The sequence below is a fragment of the Oncorhynchus nerka genome, linkage group LG4, assembly GCF_034236695.1.
Source record: "Oncorhynchus nerka isolate Pitt River linkage group LG4, Oner_Uvic_2.0, whole genome shotgun sequence".
In the NCBI taxonomy this organism is placed as follows: domain Eukaryota; kingdom Metazoa; phylum Chordata; class Actinopteri; order Salmoniformes; family Salmonidae; genus Oncorhynchus; species Oncorhynchus nerka.
Window position 1 is genome coordinate 27,600,630 of NC_088399.1, and position 13,441 is coordinate 27,614,070.

The window sequence follows — 13,441 nt, forward strand, 5'->3', positions numbered from 1 at the left end:
TGATGCGTATAGTAGGAGTAGGACAGTCCTAACAGGGTACTGACCAGGGAAGTGTCTTCTATGGGCCACCCTCCAGTCTGTGGGGGAGTGGAAGCAGTGGTAATCTCCTGGAGCCAGGTACACCACACAGTGGAACAGCTCATTCCCCTCTTTAGTCACCAGCAGGTCCTGAAACGAGCTGGGGTCCTCTTCATCTGGGAAAACACACATACATCCACCGTTCTGGTCAGCAGGCAAGGTGTGTCATACAAACCAATCCTAAATGAGCCCTAATCTCTGAGTCTATTAGGTCTATAACATACGCGTAATATTTCCATACAATCCTTAGAGATCAACAAGTCTAAAGGAGGTAGGGGGGATTACGGGTCAAATTGGGATTGGGCATTAGACCAGGAGGGGGAAAGGGTAGAGGTATTCACTTGATGGCTTGATGGTACTGTTGATGGCCTCAGCCCAGGTGTGTGGTCCCAGGAAGGTCTCCAGAGAGTATGTGACTCCTTTGACTTGCTCCACCTCACAGTTCCGCACCCGCCCAAAGTGCAGGATCTTCCCATCTGCTGGGCTGATCTGAAAAGCACACAGACATTATGGCTTTAGCCAGGGATCTACTCCTCTGTGTGTATAAAAGCCAGTAGAGACAACTCTGATCAGACACAGAGCAGGAAGAGTAGTTCAAATTCATACACACCGTTCACACACATAGACAGACAGTTCACATATACCTGTGAACATGCATGCACGCACAAACACACACTTACCACACAGTGTGAGTCGCACACGGGCCGGATAGCCGGTTTGAGTTTCCGTCTAAAGAACTCTCCCAGGTTCCTGTACTGAATTAGGTCTTCCACAGCAGCCTCCTGCATGTTGACACCAAACGTCCAGATATACAGACTGTAGACTGGCTTCCTCAGCCAGGTCGGCAGCTCCACCTGGTTCAGCCGACCCCAGGCCCGAGACAGCAGCCGTGTCGGGATGGTCTTGTACAGAGCAACCTGAACGAAGGAGGAGGAGAATGTTGGGTTACACTACACATAGCTAAACTCCATGTTCTCACATTGGCTACATCCTGGCTCCTTGTTTTTGTGGTCTGGCCAACTCCTATGGTCATTGTTACACCAAACGACCATAGGAGTTGGCAACAGTGCACAAACAGATCTGGCACCGGGCAACTTCTTCTCTACTGGGAGAACTCTAGAAGGAGAAGCTAGAACCCTAGCAGACAAGGCTATTGAAGGCAAGGTGACATCTTGAATAAAAGTATTAGCCTCCCACTAGGTCAATTGCATCAAGGCCATGTGCGGGACAGGTAGTAAGGTTGAGGTGTTGACAGCGTTTTAAGGTGCCTGAATAGATCAAACTTTTGCACACCTGAAGTTCTGTCTTAGTTTACAGGTGCATTGTAAAAGCCTAAAGTGAACAGGTAGTTCACAGGTAGTAAATTCAACTTTTCCAGATAACTGCAAAGTTTCAGTCGCATACAAAGCCATCAATTCACTGCTTTAAGGATATCTAAACATAAACCTAGCCCTAAGCTGCACTCACCAAAACACAACCACATCTGAGCAGCAGCATAAAAAAAAAACGAATCGAAAGTTCATTGATTCCTACATCCCCTTCTACTCTATTTATCTCCGTATCCATGAGATGTGACCAGTCAAGTTGAAGGAGCCGCCTGTCACTTGACTTCTCTGCACAGGTGTAGAACATCCATCTGCGACTCACGCAGAGACACAATGTGAAGCACGAAATTCAGTGTGCGTTGAAGTGAAGAGTGACAAAGCGATCTGATGATCTGACCCTCCTAGCACCTGCAAGCAGTCAGGACTGTTTAGACTCCTCTATCGCCTGAGCGATCCATATGATTTGCTGCTTGACTTGCTGCTGCTGCTTCTAGCTGTTCGCTGGGCCAGGCTGGCATCATCAATAGCTTCTGCCTAGCTAAGTGGATTAGTCAGGTTCTGGACCAGCTGACATGAGGAAGGAGGAGAAAAGGGCTCTAATAAAGCTTACCTATCCTCCCCTTCGAAAATGTTGCGAATCGGATGTTGCAAGATATCTGATGATATAGATGGGGTTAAATACGCAAAACATGATTAATTTAATACCGGGCTAATCATGATGTGTGGAAGCAAGCCTTGTTAATTATAATTACTTGACTTTGCACTTTAGGGATCTGCAGACTACAGGATCAAATCCGTCTAAGTCCAACACGGCTACGAACAGACCGCGGCACAATATATATATTTTCTTTTTTACATGGCCTCCGATGCGAGGACAGAATAATTCATAAACACAATGGCAGATTTAAAATAGACTTAAAATAGAATAGGAGTTAAACAGGTAGGTAGGTAGGTAGGTAGGAGATCTAGAAAATCCATTTGATCCATAGTGTGGCTCAATCCACATGGAGTTCAGGGCTCAATTAAAAACCATGAAGGTGATCAGAGTTCAGACTGAACAGAAATATAAACGTAGGGAGAAATACTGGGGCTTAATTAATGTGGGTTACAACCCAAATTATTTTCCAATCATTTCGTTCTGAACAGAACCATTATTTTTTTCCCCCCTTCCAGCCAGCAAAATTAAGATCTGAACTGACTCAAACCCCCAAAAAGTGAATGTTTATATCGTTCCTTTCTGATCCTTTTTTTAAACATTTAGCTCGACATCAAATTACTTCACCAATCAGTGCGCATAGAGCAGCTTGCTATGGAGGAAGCAAGTCATAGTTGTTCACATGCATTGGAGAGACAAATTTGGGTGCGAGATGCGACAAATTTTGCAGATGGGGAGGGAGCAAGAAAGGTTGGAGAAGGAGGCTTGGTTTGAAGTGTTCGGCATCTTATGACATGCACTATCTGAATTAGGCCCAAAGAATTATACCTACGGAGGAGCGGCTTTTATGAAGGAACTTTGAATGTCTTCGACCTTCAGAGTTGACTTAACGTTGGACCACAGCTAGCTAGCTAATAAGCTTGTGGATGTAGAGGCACCAGAATTTAAATAAAAACACGTCTTACATTTTAGTAGTTAATAAATCCAATGTGAAACGTTACTATAGTAACTATAGTATCTTTAACGAACATTGAAAAAGTTAATCCATTCTAAATCTAATAAAAAAATCTGTCCCTAATTTCTGTACCACGCTTGTAACGTCAGTAGGCTACAGTAGCCTATGCTTTGGAGGGGGAAGCGCAGGTAGTCTATACACTCACTGGCAAAGATTTTAAGCTGGCAGGCAGACATTGGAACAAGTTTGAGTGAGAGTGAGGGCTTTGCATAGGCACTTAGTTGATGAGAAATAAAGTTCCCGGAAAGTAAAATAACATTATTCCCAAGCTTTTAAAATAACGGTTCTGTTTCGGAACAGTATAGTTCACTTCCGGTTCGGTTCCTCAAATAATGCATTTTCCAGTTTTCCTGGTTGCAACATACGGAACTTTGCAGATGAACTATAACGTACAGATCAAACTGATGAAATGAGCTGACAAAATTATTCAATATGATTGATAGAGAAGTACCCTACATGACCAAAAGTATGTGAACACCTGCTTATCAAACATCTCATTACAAAATCATGGGCATTAATATGGATTTGGTCCCCCCTTTGATGCTATAACAGCCTCCACTCTTCTGGGAAGGCTTTCCGCTAGATGTTGAAACACTGCTGCGGGGACATGCTTCCAATCAGGCACAAGAGCATTAGTGAGGTCAGGCACTGATGTTGGGCAATGAGGCCTGGCTCGCAGTCGGCGTACCAATTCATCCCATAGGTGTTCGATAGGGTTGAGGTCAGGGCTCTGTGCAGGCCAGTCAAGTTCTTCCACACCGATCGACAAACCATTTCTGTATGGCCCTCGCTTTGTTCACGGGGGCATTGTCATGCTGAAACAGCCTTCCCCAAACTGTTGCCAAAGTTGGAAGTACAGAATCGTCGAGAATGTCATTGTATGCTGTAGTGTTAAGATTTCCCTTCACTGGAACTAAGGGGCCTGGCCCGAACCACGAAAAACAGCCCCAGACCATTATTCCTCCTCCACCAAACATTACAGGTGGCACTATGCATTGGGGCAGGTAGCATTCTTCTGGCATCCGCCAGACCCAGATTTGTCCATCAGACTGCCAGATTGTGAAGCGTGATTCATCACTCCAGAGAACGCGTTTCCACTGCTCCAGAGTTCAATGGCGGCGAGCTTTACACCACTCCAGACAACGCTTGGCGATGCAAATGGTGATCTTAGGCTTGTGTGCGGCTGCTCTGCAAAGGAAACCCATTTCATGAAGCTCCCGACTTTGCTTCCAGAGGCAGTTTGGAACTCTATAGTGAGTGTTGCAACCAAGGACAGACGATTTTTACGCGCTGCAGCACACGGCGGTCCTGTTCTGTGAGCTTGTGTGGCCTACCACTTCACAGCTGAGCTGTTGTTGCTCCTAGACATTTCCACTTCACAATAACAACACTTACAGTCGACCGGGGCAGCTAAAGCATTGCAGAAATTTGACGAACTGACTTGTTGGAAAGATGGCATCCTATGACGGTGCCACGTTGAAAGTCAGAGCTCTTCAATAAGGCCATTCTACTGTCAATGTTTGTCTATGGAGATTGCATGGCTTTGTGCTCAGTTTTATATACACCCGTCAGCAACAGGTGTTGCTGAAAAAGCAGAATCCACTCATTTGAAAGAGTATCCATACTTTTGTATATAGAGTACGTCTGTTCTACAACATTACTATCCGAATGCTCTGGAACGTAACACACCGTCCTGAATTTAAGCCACCGGTGCTGCCTGCTGAGTCTAGATCCGCCCACATAACTCACAGGAAGTTAGCTCCTGTAGCTAAAGATAAATCACAGATAATGTCCAAAAAGCAGAAAATGAGATCAGTAGACGCTATGTATGGCAGACAAGTTCCATCTCCACGACTGAGTTCCCCCTTTGAAAAATGGTCCAGGGGAGGTGGAATAGATCAACATTTCATTAACATTAAATGCTTATTGGCTGATGGTAAGGGAAAAACAGCGTCCATTGAAACTAAGTGCACTCAGTCGCCCTGTGACTATGACAGCAAGAGCGAGCAAAGCAGAAGAACAAAACAAAGCATTTCTCTGTTATTGTGTGGCCCACACAAAGGGCCTTTGATAGGCTGTACGGTAGGGCCTGTACAGGGAAGCTCTGCAGGTCCATATGGGTCCAGCCATCTGTGTCGGGGGGGGGGGGTACACCTCACACAAGGATGGGTATTTTAAATGATTTCACTATTCGTCTCAGGAGAGGCAGTGCACTATGTACAGACGGGTGGGGGTGGGGACTGTGCCCTCAGCACAGACGGGTGGGGGTGGGGACTGTGCCCTCAGCACAGACGGGTGGGGGAGGGGAGCGAGAGGACCAGGGGCGGGTGTGTCTGACATGGAGGGAGATAGACAAACTTGTTGCTGCGATAGGTTCTCTATCCTCTCATCTGGTAGTGTGTCTTGATTAACGTAGCTAGCTAGCTCCTTTACGTCAGCTAAGTTAGTAAGCCAGCTAGCTAGCTGGGCTAATTGAGGCCATTTTGTTGTGCGTCCTTGATGACAACAACTCTTTCATATTAAACAGCCTACCAGTTGGTTGATCATTGAAGCCTACTCCTAATTAAGCCAACTTAATTCCATAATTGTAAATCCATTTTACATTGATTAAAAATCTCTCACTTCACTTGCTACACATGGAGCCTCTGACGGTAATGCTTTGATTGACAAGAGTGAAAAGTGTGTAGGCTACCGGTACATTTTATTATTATTAAATGGGGTGCACTCATGAAACTATTGTTTTATTAAAATGTATAATGGCATAGTCTAATCATTTTATTACATTTAATACAAAGTCTTTACATTAAAAAAAGGCAGACAGATACAGTACAGGTCAAAAGTTACGACACCTACTCATTCAAAGGTTTTTACATTTTTTATACTATTTTCTACATTGTAGACTAATAGTGAAGACAAAATGATGAAATCATGTAGTAACCAAAAAAGTGTGAAGCAAATCAAAATAGATTTTATATTTGAGATTCTTCAAAGTAGCCACACTTTGATAACAGCTTTGCACTCTTGGCATTCTCTCAGAGCTTGAAGGAATGCTTTTCCAACAGTCTTGAAGGAGTTCCCACATATGCTGAGCACTTGTTGGCTGCTTTTCCTTCACACTGCAGTCCAACTCATACCATCTCAAATTGGGTTGAGTTTAGGTAATTATGGAGGCCAGGTTCTGACGCAGCACTCCATCACTCTCTTTCTTGTTCAAATAGCCCTCACACAGCCTGGAGGTGTGTTTTGGGTCATTGTCCTGTTGAAAAACATATGATAGTTCCACTAAGCGAAAAACCAGATGGGATGGCGTATCACTGCAGAACGCTGGGCAAGTCATGCTGATTAAGTGTGCATTGAATTCTAAATAAAATCACAGACGGTCACCAACAAAGCACCTCCACACCTCCTCCTCCATGCTTCATGGTAGGAACAACACATGCAGAGATCATCCATTCACCTACTCTGCGTCACAAAGACACAGCGGTTGGAACCAAAAGTCTTTAATCTCAGACCAAAAGGACAAATTTCTACTGGTTGAATGTCCATTGCTCATGTTTCTTTGCCCAAGCAAGTCTCTTCTTATTATTGGTGTGCTTTAGTAGCAATTTCTTTGCTGCAATTTGTCCTTGAAGGCCTGATATCACGCAGTCTCCTCTGAACAGTTGATGTTGAGATTATGTTTTTTACTTGAACTCTGGGAAGCATTTATTAGGGCTGCAATTTTTTGAGTCTGGTAACTAATTAACTTATCCTCTGCAGCAGAGGCAACTCTGGGTCTTCCTTTCCTGTGGCGGTCCTCGTGAGAGCCAGTTTCATTATAGTGCTTGATGGTTTTTGCAACTGCACTTGAAGAAACTTTCAAAAGGTCTTGAAATTTTCTGTCTGGACTGACTGACCTTCATGTCTTAAAGTAATGATGGACTGTCGTTTCTCTTATGCTCTTTGTTTCTCTATGCTTATTTCAGCTGTTCTTGCCATAACATGGGGCGGCAGGATAGCCTAGTGGTTAGAGCATTGGACTAGTAAACTTAAAGGTTGCAAGTTCAAATCCCCGAGCTGACAAGGTACAAATCTGTCGTTCTGCCCCTGAACAGGCACTGTTCCTAGGCCTTGAAAATAAAAGAGAGCCCCACACTCTAGGAGCTAAGATGCAAAAATGTAATTACCAACGTTTCGACAGCCAAGCTGTCTTCATCAGGGTATAATCACAAACACTGCGGGATGACTCGATTACGTAGTGTCAAAAGACACAGGTGTCTGTAATCGTGGCCTAATATCATTGGTTAATTATCAAATATTAAAATAGCATACAAACAAATGGATAGCATACAATCATAGATTATTTGACTGCACAAGCTTACAAACAATTACAATGGCATAATCACAATAATCACAAGAATGGCTTTAAATCAAAGTCTATGTTGAGACCGAAGGGCGCAAGGGTCTTTAAGTTAAAGATCCAGGCAGCCTCTCGTTTTAACAATAAATTATCAAGGTCACCCCCTGTTCCTAGGCCGTCATTGAAAATAAGATTTTGTTCTTAACTGACTTGCCTAGTTAAATAAAGGTTCAATAAATAAATAAAAGTAATGGAATGCTAACGTCTGTTCGGATATTTAAATAACTGTGCCCATCCCTACACACCCACATCAGTGCCTCTAACACACCACCTCTAGCCGAGAAAACCTAGCGTCACGACGCAGGGGAAACTAACGACCATTAGAGTGATGATATTATTAGAGTGATGATATTGCTTTTTAAGTGTTCACGTTGTACTTTACCTTGTAAGAGAGGAACTCTCAATCTACTCCACAAGTATTCTAAGAGTTGGTACCCCTGGATGCTGAGATTGACATTCACACACAAACCCCCAGATATACACAAATAAATGATGCAGCATCTGTTAGCAGGTAAATACTCACCCTGCTTGTTGGTCTCCAGCCAACCTTTGCCAGGGGCTTGAGTGCACCGAAGGTCAGGAAGTAGTAGAGGAAGCTGAGCGGCCATGAGCGCAGCCGCAAGGCGGGCCGGGACATGCAGTTCAACTGGCCAAGACGACGCCGCAAGGCCAACTGAGGGAACTGCAACCTAGGCAACCATACAAAATGCTGGGTTGGCACAGGTATGGCCGTGTATACATAGTACACACAAAACAGTCTCAGTACAGAAACACTGAAAGACGACAGACAGACGACAGGCAGGCAGGCGGACAGGCAGGGACACCGACAGCAGTCCACCCGGCAGGCAGACAGCCCAGCAGGCAGGACAGAGGCTCACACATTCACCACAGACTCTCTACCCTACAAACACCCACACAGGCAAAGCACGTGAATAATGCGCATACCTATGTCCACAGAAGGGACATGACACAATGGTCCTACACAAAGACATGTTAAATACCGGCATAATGGGAAAAACAAAATGACACAATGATGCCCTCTTACTTTATACTGGTCAAACACAATCACACAACACATTCCTATCAGGAAATAGGCTACTGTACGTTCACATGTCCTGACTGCACACATCCTCCCCACTGTATCCCCAAACTCTCTTCAACAATGCAGATGGTACTCTTCTACAGTATCTCATCCAAACCACCACATGGTTAGTTTCCTAAGAAACTCCTCATATATTAATATTTCACACAGAATCCACCCTACTCTTCAGACTGCTTTTAGTCAGGCCAACTGTGTCTTTAAAATATCCTAATGCCTAACTACCATTCATCCAGATCTCTCAATATGCCTTGTTAAAATGGCAAAAAAATAAATTAGCCTTAGCCTTCAATTAGCCTATAAATGCGGAGCAGGATTTTGATGACAAACCTTGTGCTTGTCAAAGTGTGGATGGTCAACACACCGCATAAAATGCATAGAAACAGCATATCCACCCAACAGCCAAATCAAATCATCTGCGCATGAATATGCCTGGCTGCACTGTAAAACAGTCTATTAAAATAGGCTTAAGTGGCTGTGATGTATTGCCCTGGTTCTGTACAATAGGACCAACTAGGGCAGCAGTGATGCAGCAGTGGACTCTAAAGGAGGAGGCCAATGTTACCGCAACAAGGGACATCCAACGCACGCAATGTGCAAAATCACCGTCTTTGTCCAAAACCACAGGCCGTGTATGAATACCCGCACTTGCATTCTAAATAGTAGGTATTTGGGTATGCAAAAAATAATAATAATAATTTGTACATTCATACATATATTTATATTTTTTGCATACCCAAATTATTTATTTTATAGTATATACATTTTCAAATAATAATGAACGAATGGCTCTGCTATGTCCACATTAGCTTCAGCATGTCAGGGGATGTGGATCATACTTGGCCCTGAGAGTGATGAGCCAGAGCTAACAGGCCTGAAAAGGGAGGGAAGGGGGAGAGAGGGGGTATCATACATTCTGCTGTACAGCTATCTATAGGCCTAAAGAATGCCAGTCCACTCTAATCAGGATAAGAGACAAACACCGACACCCTAATAGACAGTCAGCAGCACCTTAACACCTGCCACTGCCATACACACAGACACTGCCGACTAGAGGTGACCTGTAGGCCAAACCGAGGAGGCAAGTCTAATGACAACAATAGAGTAGGACTCGACACGTTCAATTACAACAGTTGATCCTGAAACACTAACATAACTAAGCTAAGGACCCTGGGACTAAACACATCCCTCTGCAACTGGATCCTGGACTTCCAGACGGGCCACCCCCAGGTAGTGAGGGTAGGCAACAACACATCTGCCACGCTGATCCTCAACACCGGTTCCCCTCAGGGGTGCGTGCTTAGTACCCTCCTGTACTCCCTGTTCACCCACGACTGTGTGGCTAAGCACGACTCCAACATTAAGTTTGCCGATGACAACAGTGGTAGGTAGGCCTGATCACCGACTGATCACCGACAATGACAACCATTAGGGAGGAGGTCAAAGGCCTGTCAGCGTGGTGCCATGCCAACAATCTCTCCCTCAATGTGAGCAAGACAAAGGAGATGATCGTGGACTACAGGAAAGGGAGTACCGAACAGGCCCCCCATTCACATCGACGGGGCTGAAGTGGAGCGGGTCGAGAGTTTCAAGTTCCTTGGTGTCCACATCACCAACAAACTATCATGGTTCAAACACACCAAGACAGTCATGAAGAGGGCACGACAACACCTTTCCCCCCTCAGGAGACAAACTATTTGGCATGGGTCCCCCAGATCCTCACAAAGTTCTACAGCTGCACCATCGAGAGCATCCTGACCGATTGCATCACCGCCTGGTATGGCAACTGCTCGGCATCTGACCATAAGGCGCTACAGAGGGTAATGTGTACGGCCCAATACATCACTGGAGCCACGCTTCTTGCCATCCAGGACCTATATTTTATTTTTTTCCATTTTACCTTTATTTAACGAGGCAAGTCAGTTAAGTACAAATTCTTATTTTCAATGACGGCCTAGGAAGTGGGTTAACTGCCTGTTCAGGGGCAGAACGACAGATTTGTACCTTGTCAGCTCGGGGGTTTGAACTTGCAACCTTCCGGTTACTAGTTCAACGCTCTAACCACTAGGCTACCCTGCCGCCCCATATACTAGGCAGTATACCCCGCACATTAACTCAGTACCGGGCCCCCTGTATATAGCCTGACTAACCTATACCCCGCACATTAACTCAGTACCGGGCCCCCTGTATATAGCCTGACTAACCTATACCCCGCACATTAACTCAGTACCGGGCCCCCTGTATATAGGCTGACTAACCTATACCCGCACATTAACTCAGTACCGGGCCCCCTGTATATAGCCTGACTAACCTATACCCCGCACATTAACTCAGTACCGGGCCCCCTGTATATAGCCTGACTAACCTATACCCCGCACATTAACTCAGTACCGGGCCCCCTGTATATAGCCTGACTAACCTATACCCCGCACATTAACTCAGTACCGGGCCCCCTGTATATAGCCTGACTAACCTATACCCCGCACATTAACTCAGTACCGGGCCCCCTGTATATAGCCTGACTAACCTATACCCCGCACATTAACTCAGTACCGGGCCCCCTGTATATAGCCTGACTAACCTATACCCCGCACATTAACTCAGTACCGGGACCCCCCCTGTATATAGGCTGACTAACCTATACCCCACATTAACTCAGTACCGGGCCCCCTGTATATAGGCTGACTAACCTATACCCCGCACATTAACTCAGTACCGGGCCCCCTGTATATAGCCTGACTAACCTATACCCGCACATTAACTCAGTACCGGGCCCCCTGTATATAGCCTGACTAACCTATACCCCGCACATTAACTCAGTACCGGGCCCCCTGTATATAGCCTGACTAACCTATACCCCGCACATTAACTCAGTACCGGGCCCCCTGTATATAGCCTGACTAACCTATACCCCGCACATTAACTCAGTACCGGGCCCCCTGTATATAGCCTGACTAACCTATACCCCGCACATTAACTCAGTACCGGGCCCCCCTGTATATAGGCTGACTAACCTATACCCGCACATTAACTCAGTACCGGCCCCCTGTATATAGCCTGACTAACCTATACCCCGCACATTAACTCAGTACCGGGCCCCCTGTATATAGGCTGACTAACCTATACCCCGCACATTAACTCAGTACCGGGCCCCCTGTATATAGCCTGACTAACCTATACCCCGCACATTAACTCAGTACCGGGCCCCCTGTATATAGCCTGACTAACCTATACCCCGCACATTAACTCAGTACCGGGCCCCCTGTATATAGGCTGACTAACCTATACCCCGCACATTAACTCAGTACCGGCCCCTGTATATAGCCTGACTAACCTATACCCCGCACATTAACTCAGTACCGGGCCCCCTGTATATAGCCTGACTAACCTATACCCCGCACATTAACTCAGTACCGGGCCCCCTGTATATAGGCTGACTAACCTATACCCCGCACATTAACTCAGTACCGGGCCCCTGTATATAGCCTGACTAACCTATACCCCGCACATTAACTCAGTACCGGGCCCCCTGTATATAGGCTGACTAACCTATACCCGCACATTAACTCAGTACCGGGCCCCTGTATATAGCCTGACTAACCTATACCCCGCACATTAACTCAGTACCGGGCCCCTGTATATAGCCTGACTAACCTATACCCGCACATTAACTCAGTACCGGGCCCCCTGTATATAGCCTGACTAACCTATACCCGCACATTAACTCAGTACCGGGCCCCCTGTATATAGCCTGACTAACCTATACCCCGCACATGAACTCAGTACCGGGCCCCCTGTATATAGCCTGACTAACCTATTAACTCCCGGGCCCCCACATTAACTAACCAGCACATTAACTCAGGGCCCCCTGTATATAGCCTGACTAACCTATACCCCGCACATTAACTCAGTACCGGGCCCCCTGTATATAGGCTGACTAACCTATACCCCGCACATTAACTCAGTACCGGGCCCCCTGTATATAGCCTGACTAACCTATACCCCGCACATTAACTCAGTACCGGGCCCCCTGTATATAGGCTGACTAACCTATACCCCGCACATTAACTCAGTACCGGGCCCCTGTATATAGCCTGACTAACCTATACCCGCACATTAACTCAGTACCGGGCCCCTGTATATAGGCTGACTAACCTATACCCCGCACATTAACTCAGTACCGGGCCCCCTGTATATAGCCTGACTAACCTATACCCCGCACATTAACTCAGTACCGGGCCCCCTGTATATAGCCTGACTAACCTATACCCGCACATTAACTCAGTACCGGGCCCCCTGTATATAGGCTGACTAACCTATACCCCGCACATTAACTCAGTACCGGGCCCCCTGTATATAGCCTGACTAACCTATACCCCGCACATTAACTCAGTACCGGGCCCCCTGTATATAGCCTGACTAACCTATACCCGCACATTAACTCAGTACCGGGCCCCCTGTATATAGGCTGACTAACCTATACCCCGCACATTAACTCAGTACCGGGCCCCTGTATATAGCCTGACTAACCTATACCCCGCACATTAACTCAGTACCGGGCCCCCTGTATATAGCCTGACTAACCTATACCCCGCACATTAACTCAGTACCGGGCCCCCTGTATATAGCCTGACTAACCTATACCCCGCACATTAACTCAGTACCGGGCCCCCTGTATATAGCCTGACTAACCTATACCCGCACATTAACTCAGTACCGGCCCCCTGTATATAGCCTGACTAACCTATACCCGCACATTAACTCAGTACCGGGCCCCTGTATATAGGCTGACTAACCTATACCCCGCACATTAACTCAATACCGGGCCCCCTGTATATAGCCTGACTAACCTATACCCCGCACATTAACT

At 46.1% G+C, this 13,441-nt stretch overlaps 1 protein-coding gene across 6 annotated transcripts in view; it reads right to left on the minus strand.

Moving 5' to 3' along the window:
* The window catches only part of LOC115121214 (phosphatidylserine decarboxylase proenzyme, mitochondrial-like), a 41,591-nt gene that overhangs the window by 3,166 nt on the left and 24,984 nt on the right, over positions 1-13,441 (minus strand). For 5 of the 6 annotated variants that reach the window (XM_029650301.2, XM_029650281.2, XM_029650275.2 and 2 more), the window contains 4 exons: positions 7,996-8,161; positions 759-995; positions 420-567; positions 45-194 (listed from right to left, as the gene is read on the minus strand). In XM_029650301.2, the coding sequence (XP_029506161.1) occupies positions 45-194; positions 420-567; positions 759-995; positions 7,996-8,161 (701 nt within the window). The remainder of the gene's footprint in view (positions 1-44; positions 195-419; positions 568-758; positions 996-7,995; positions 8,162-13,441) is intronic. The other variant, XM_029650289.2, reaches the window with a different exon arrangement.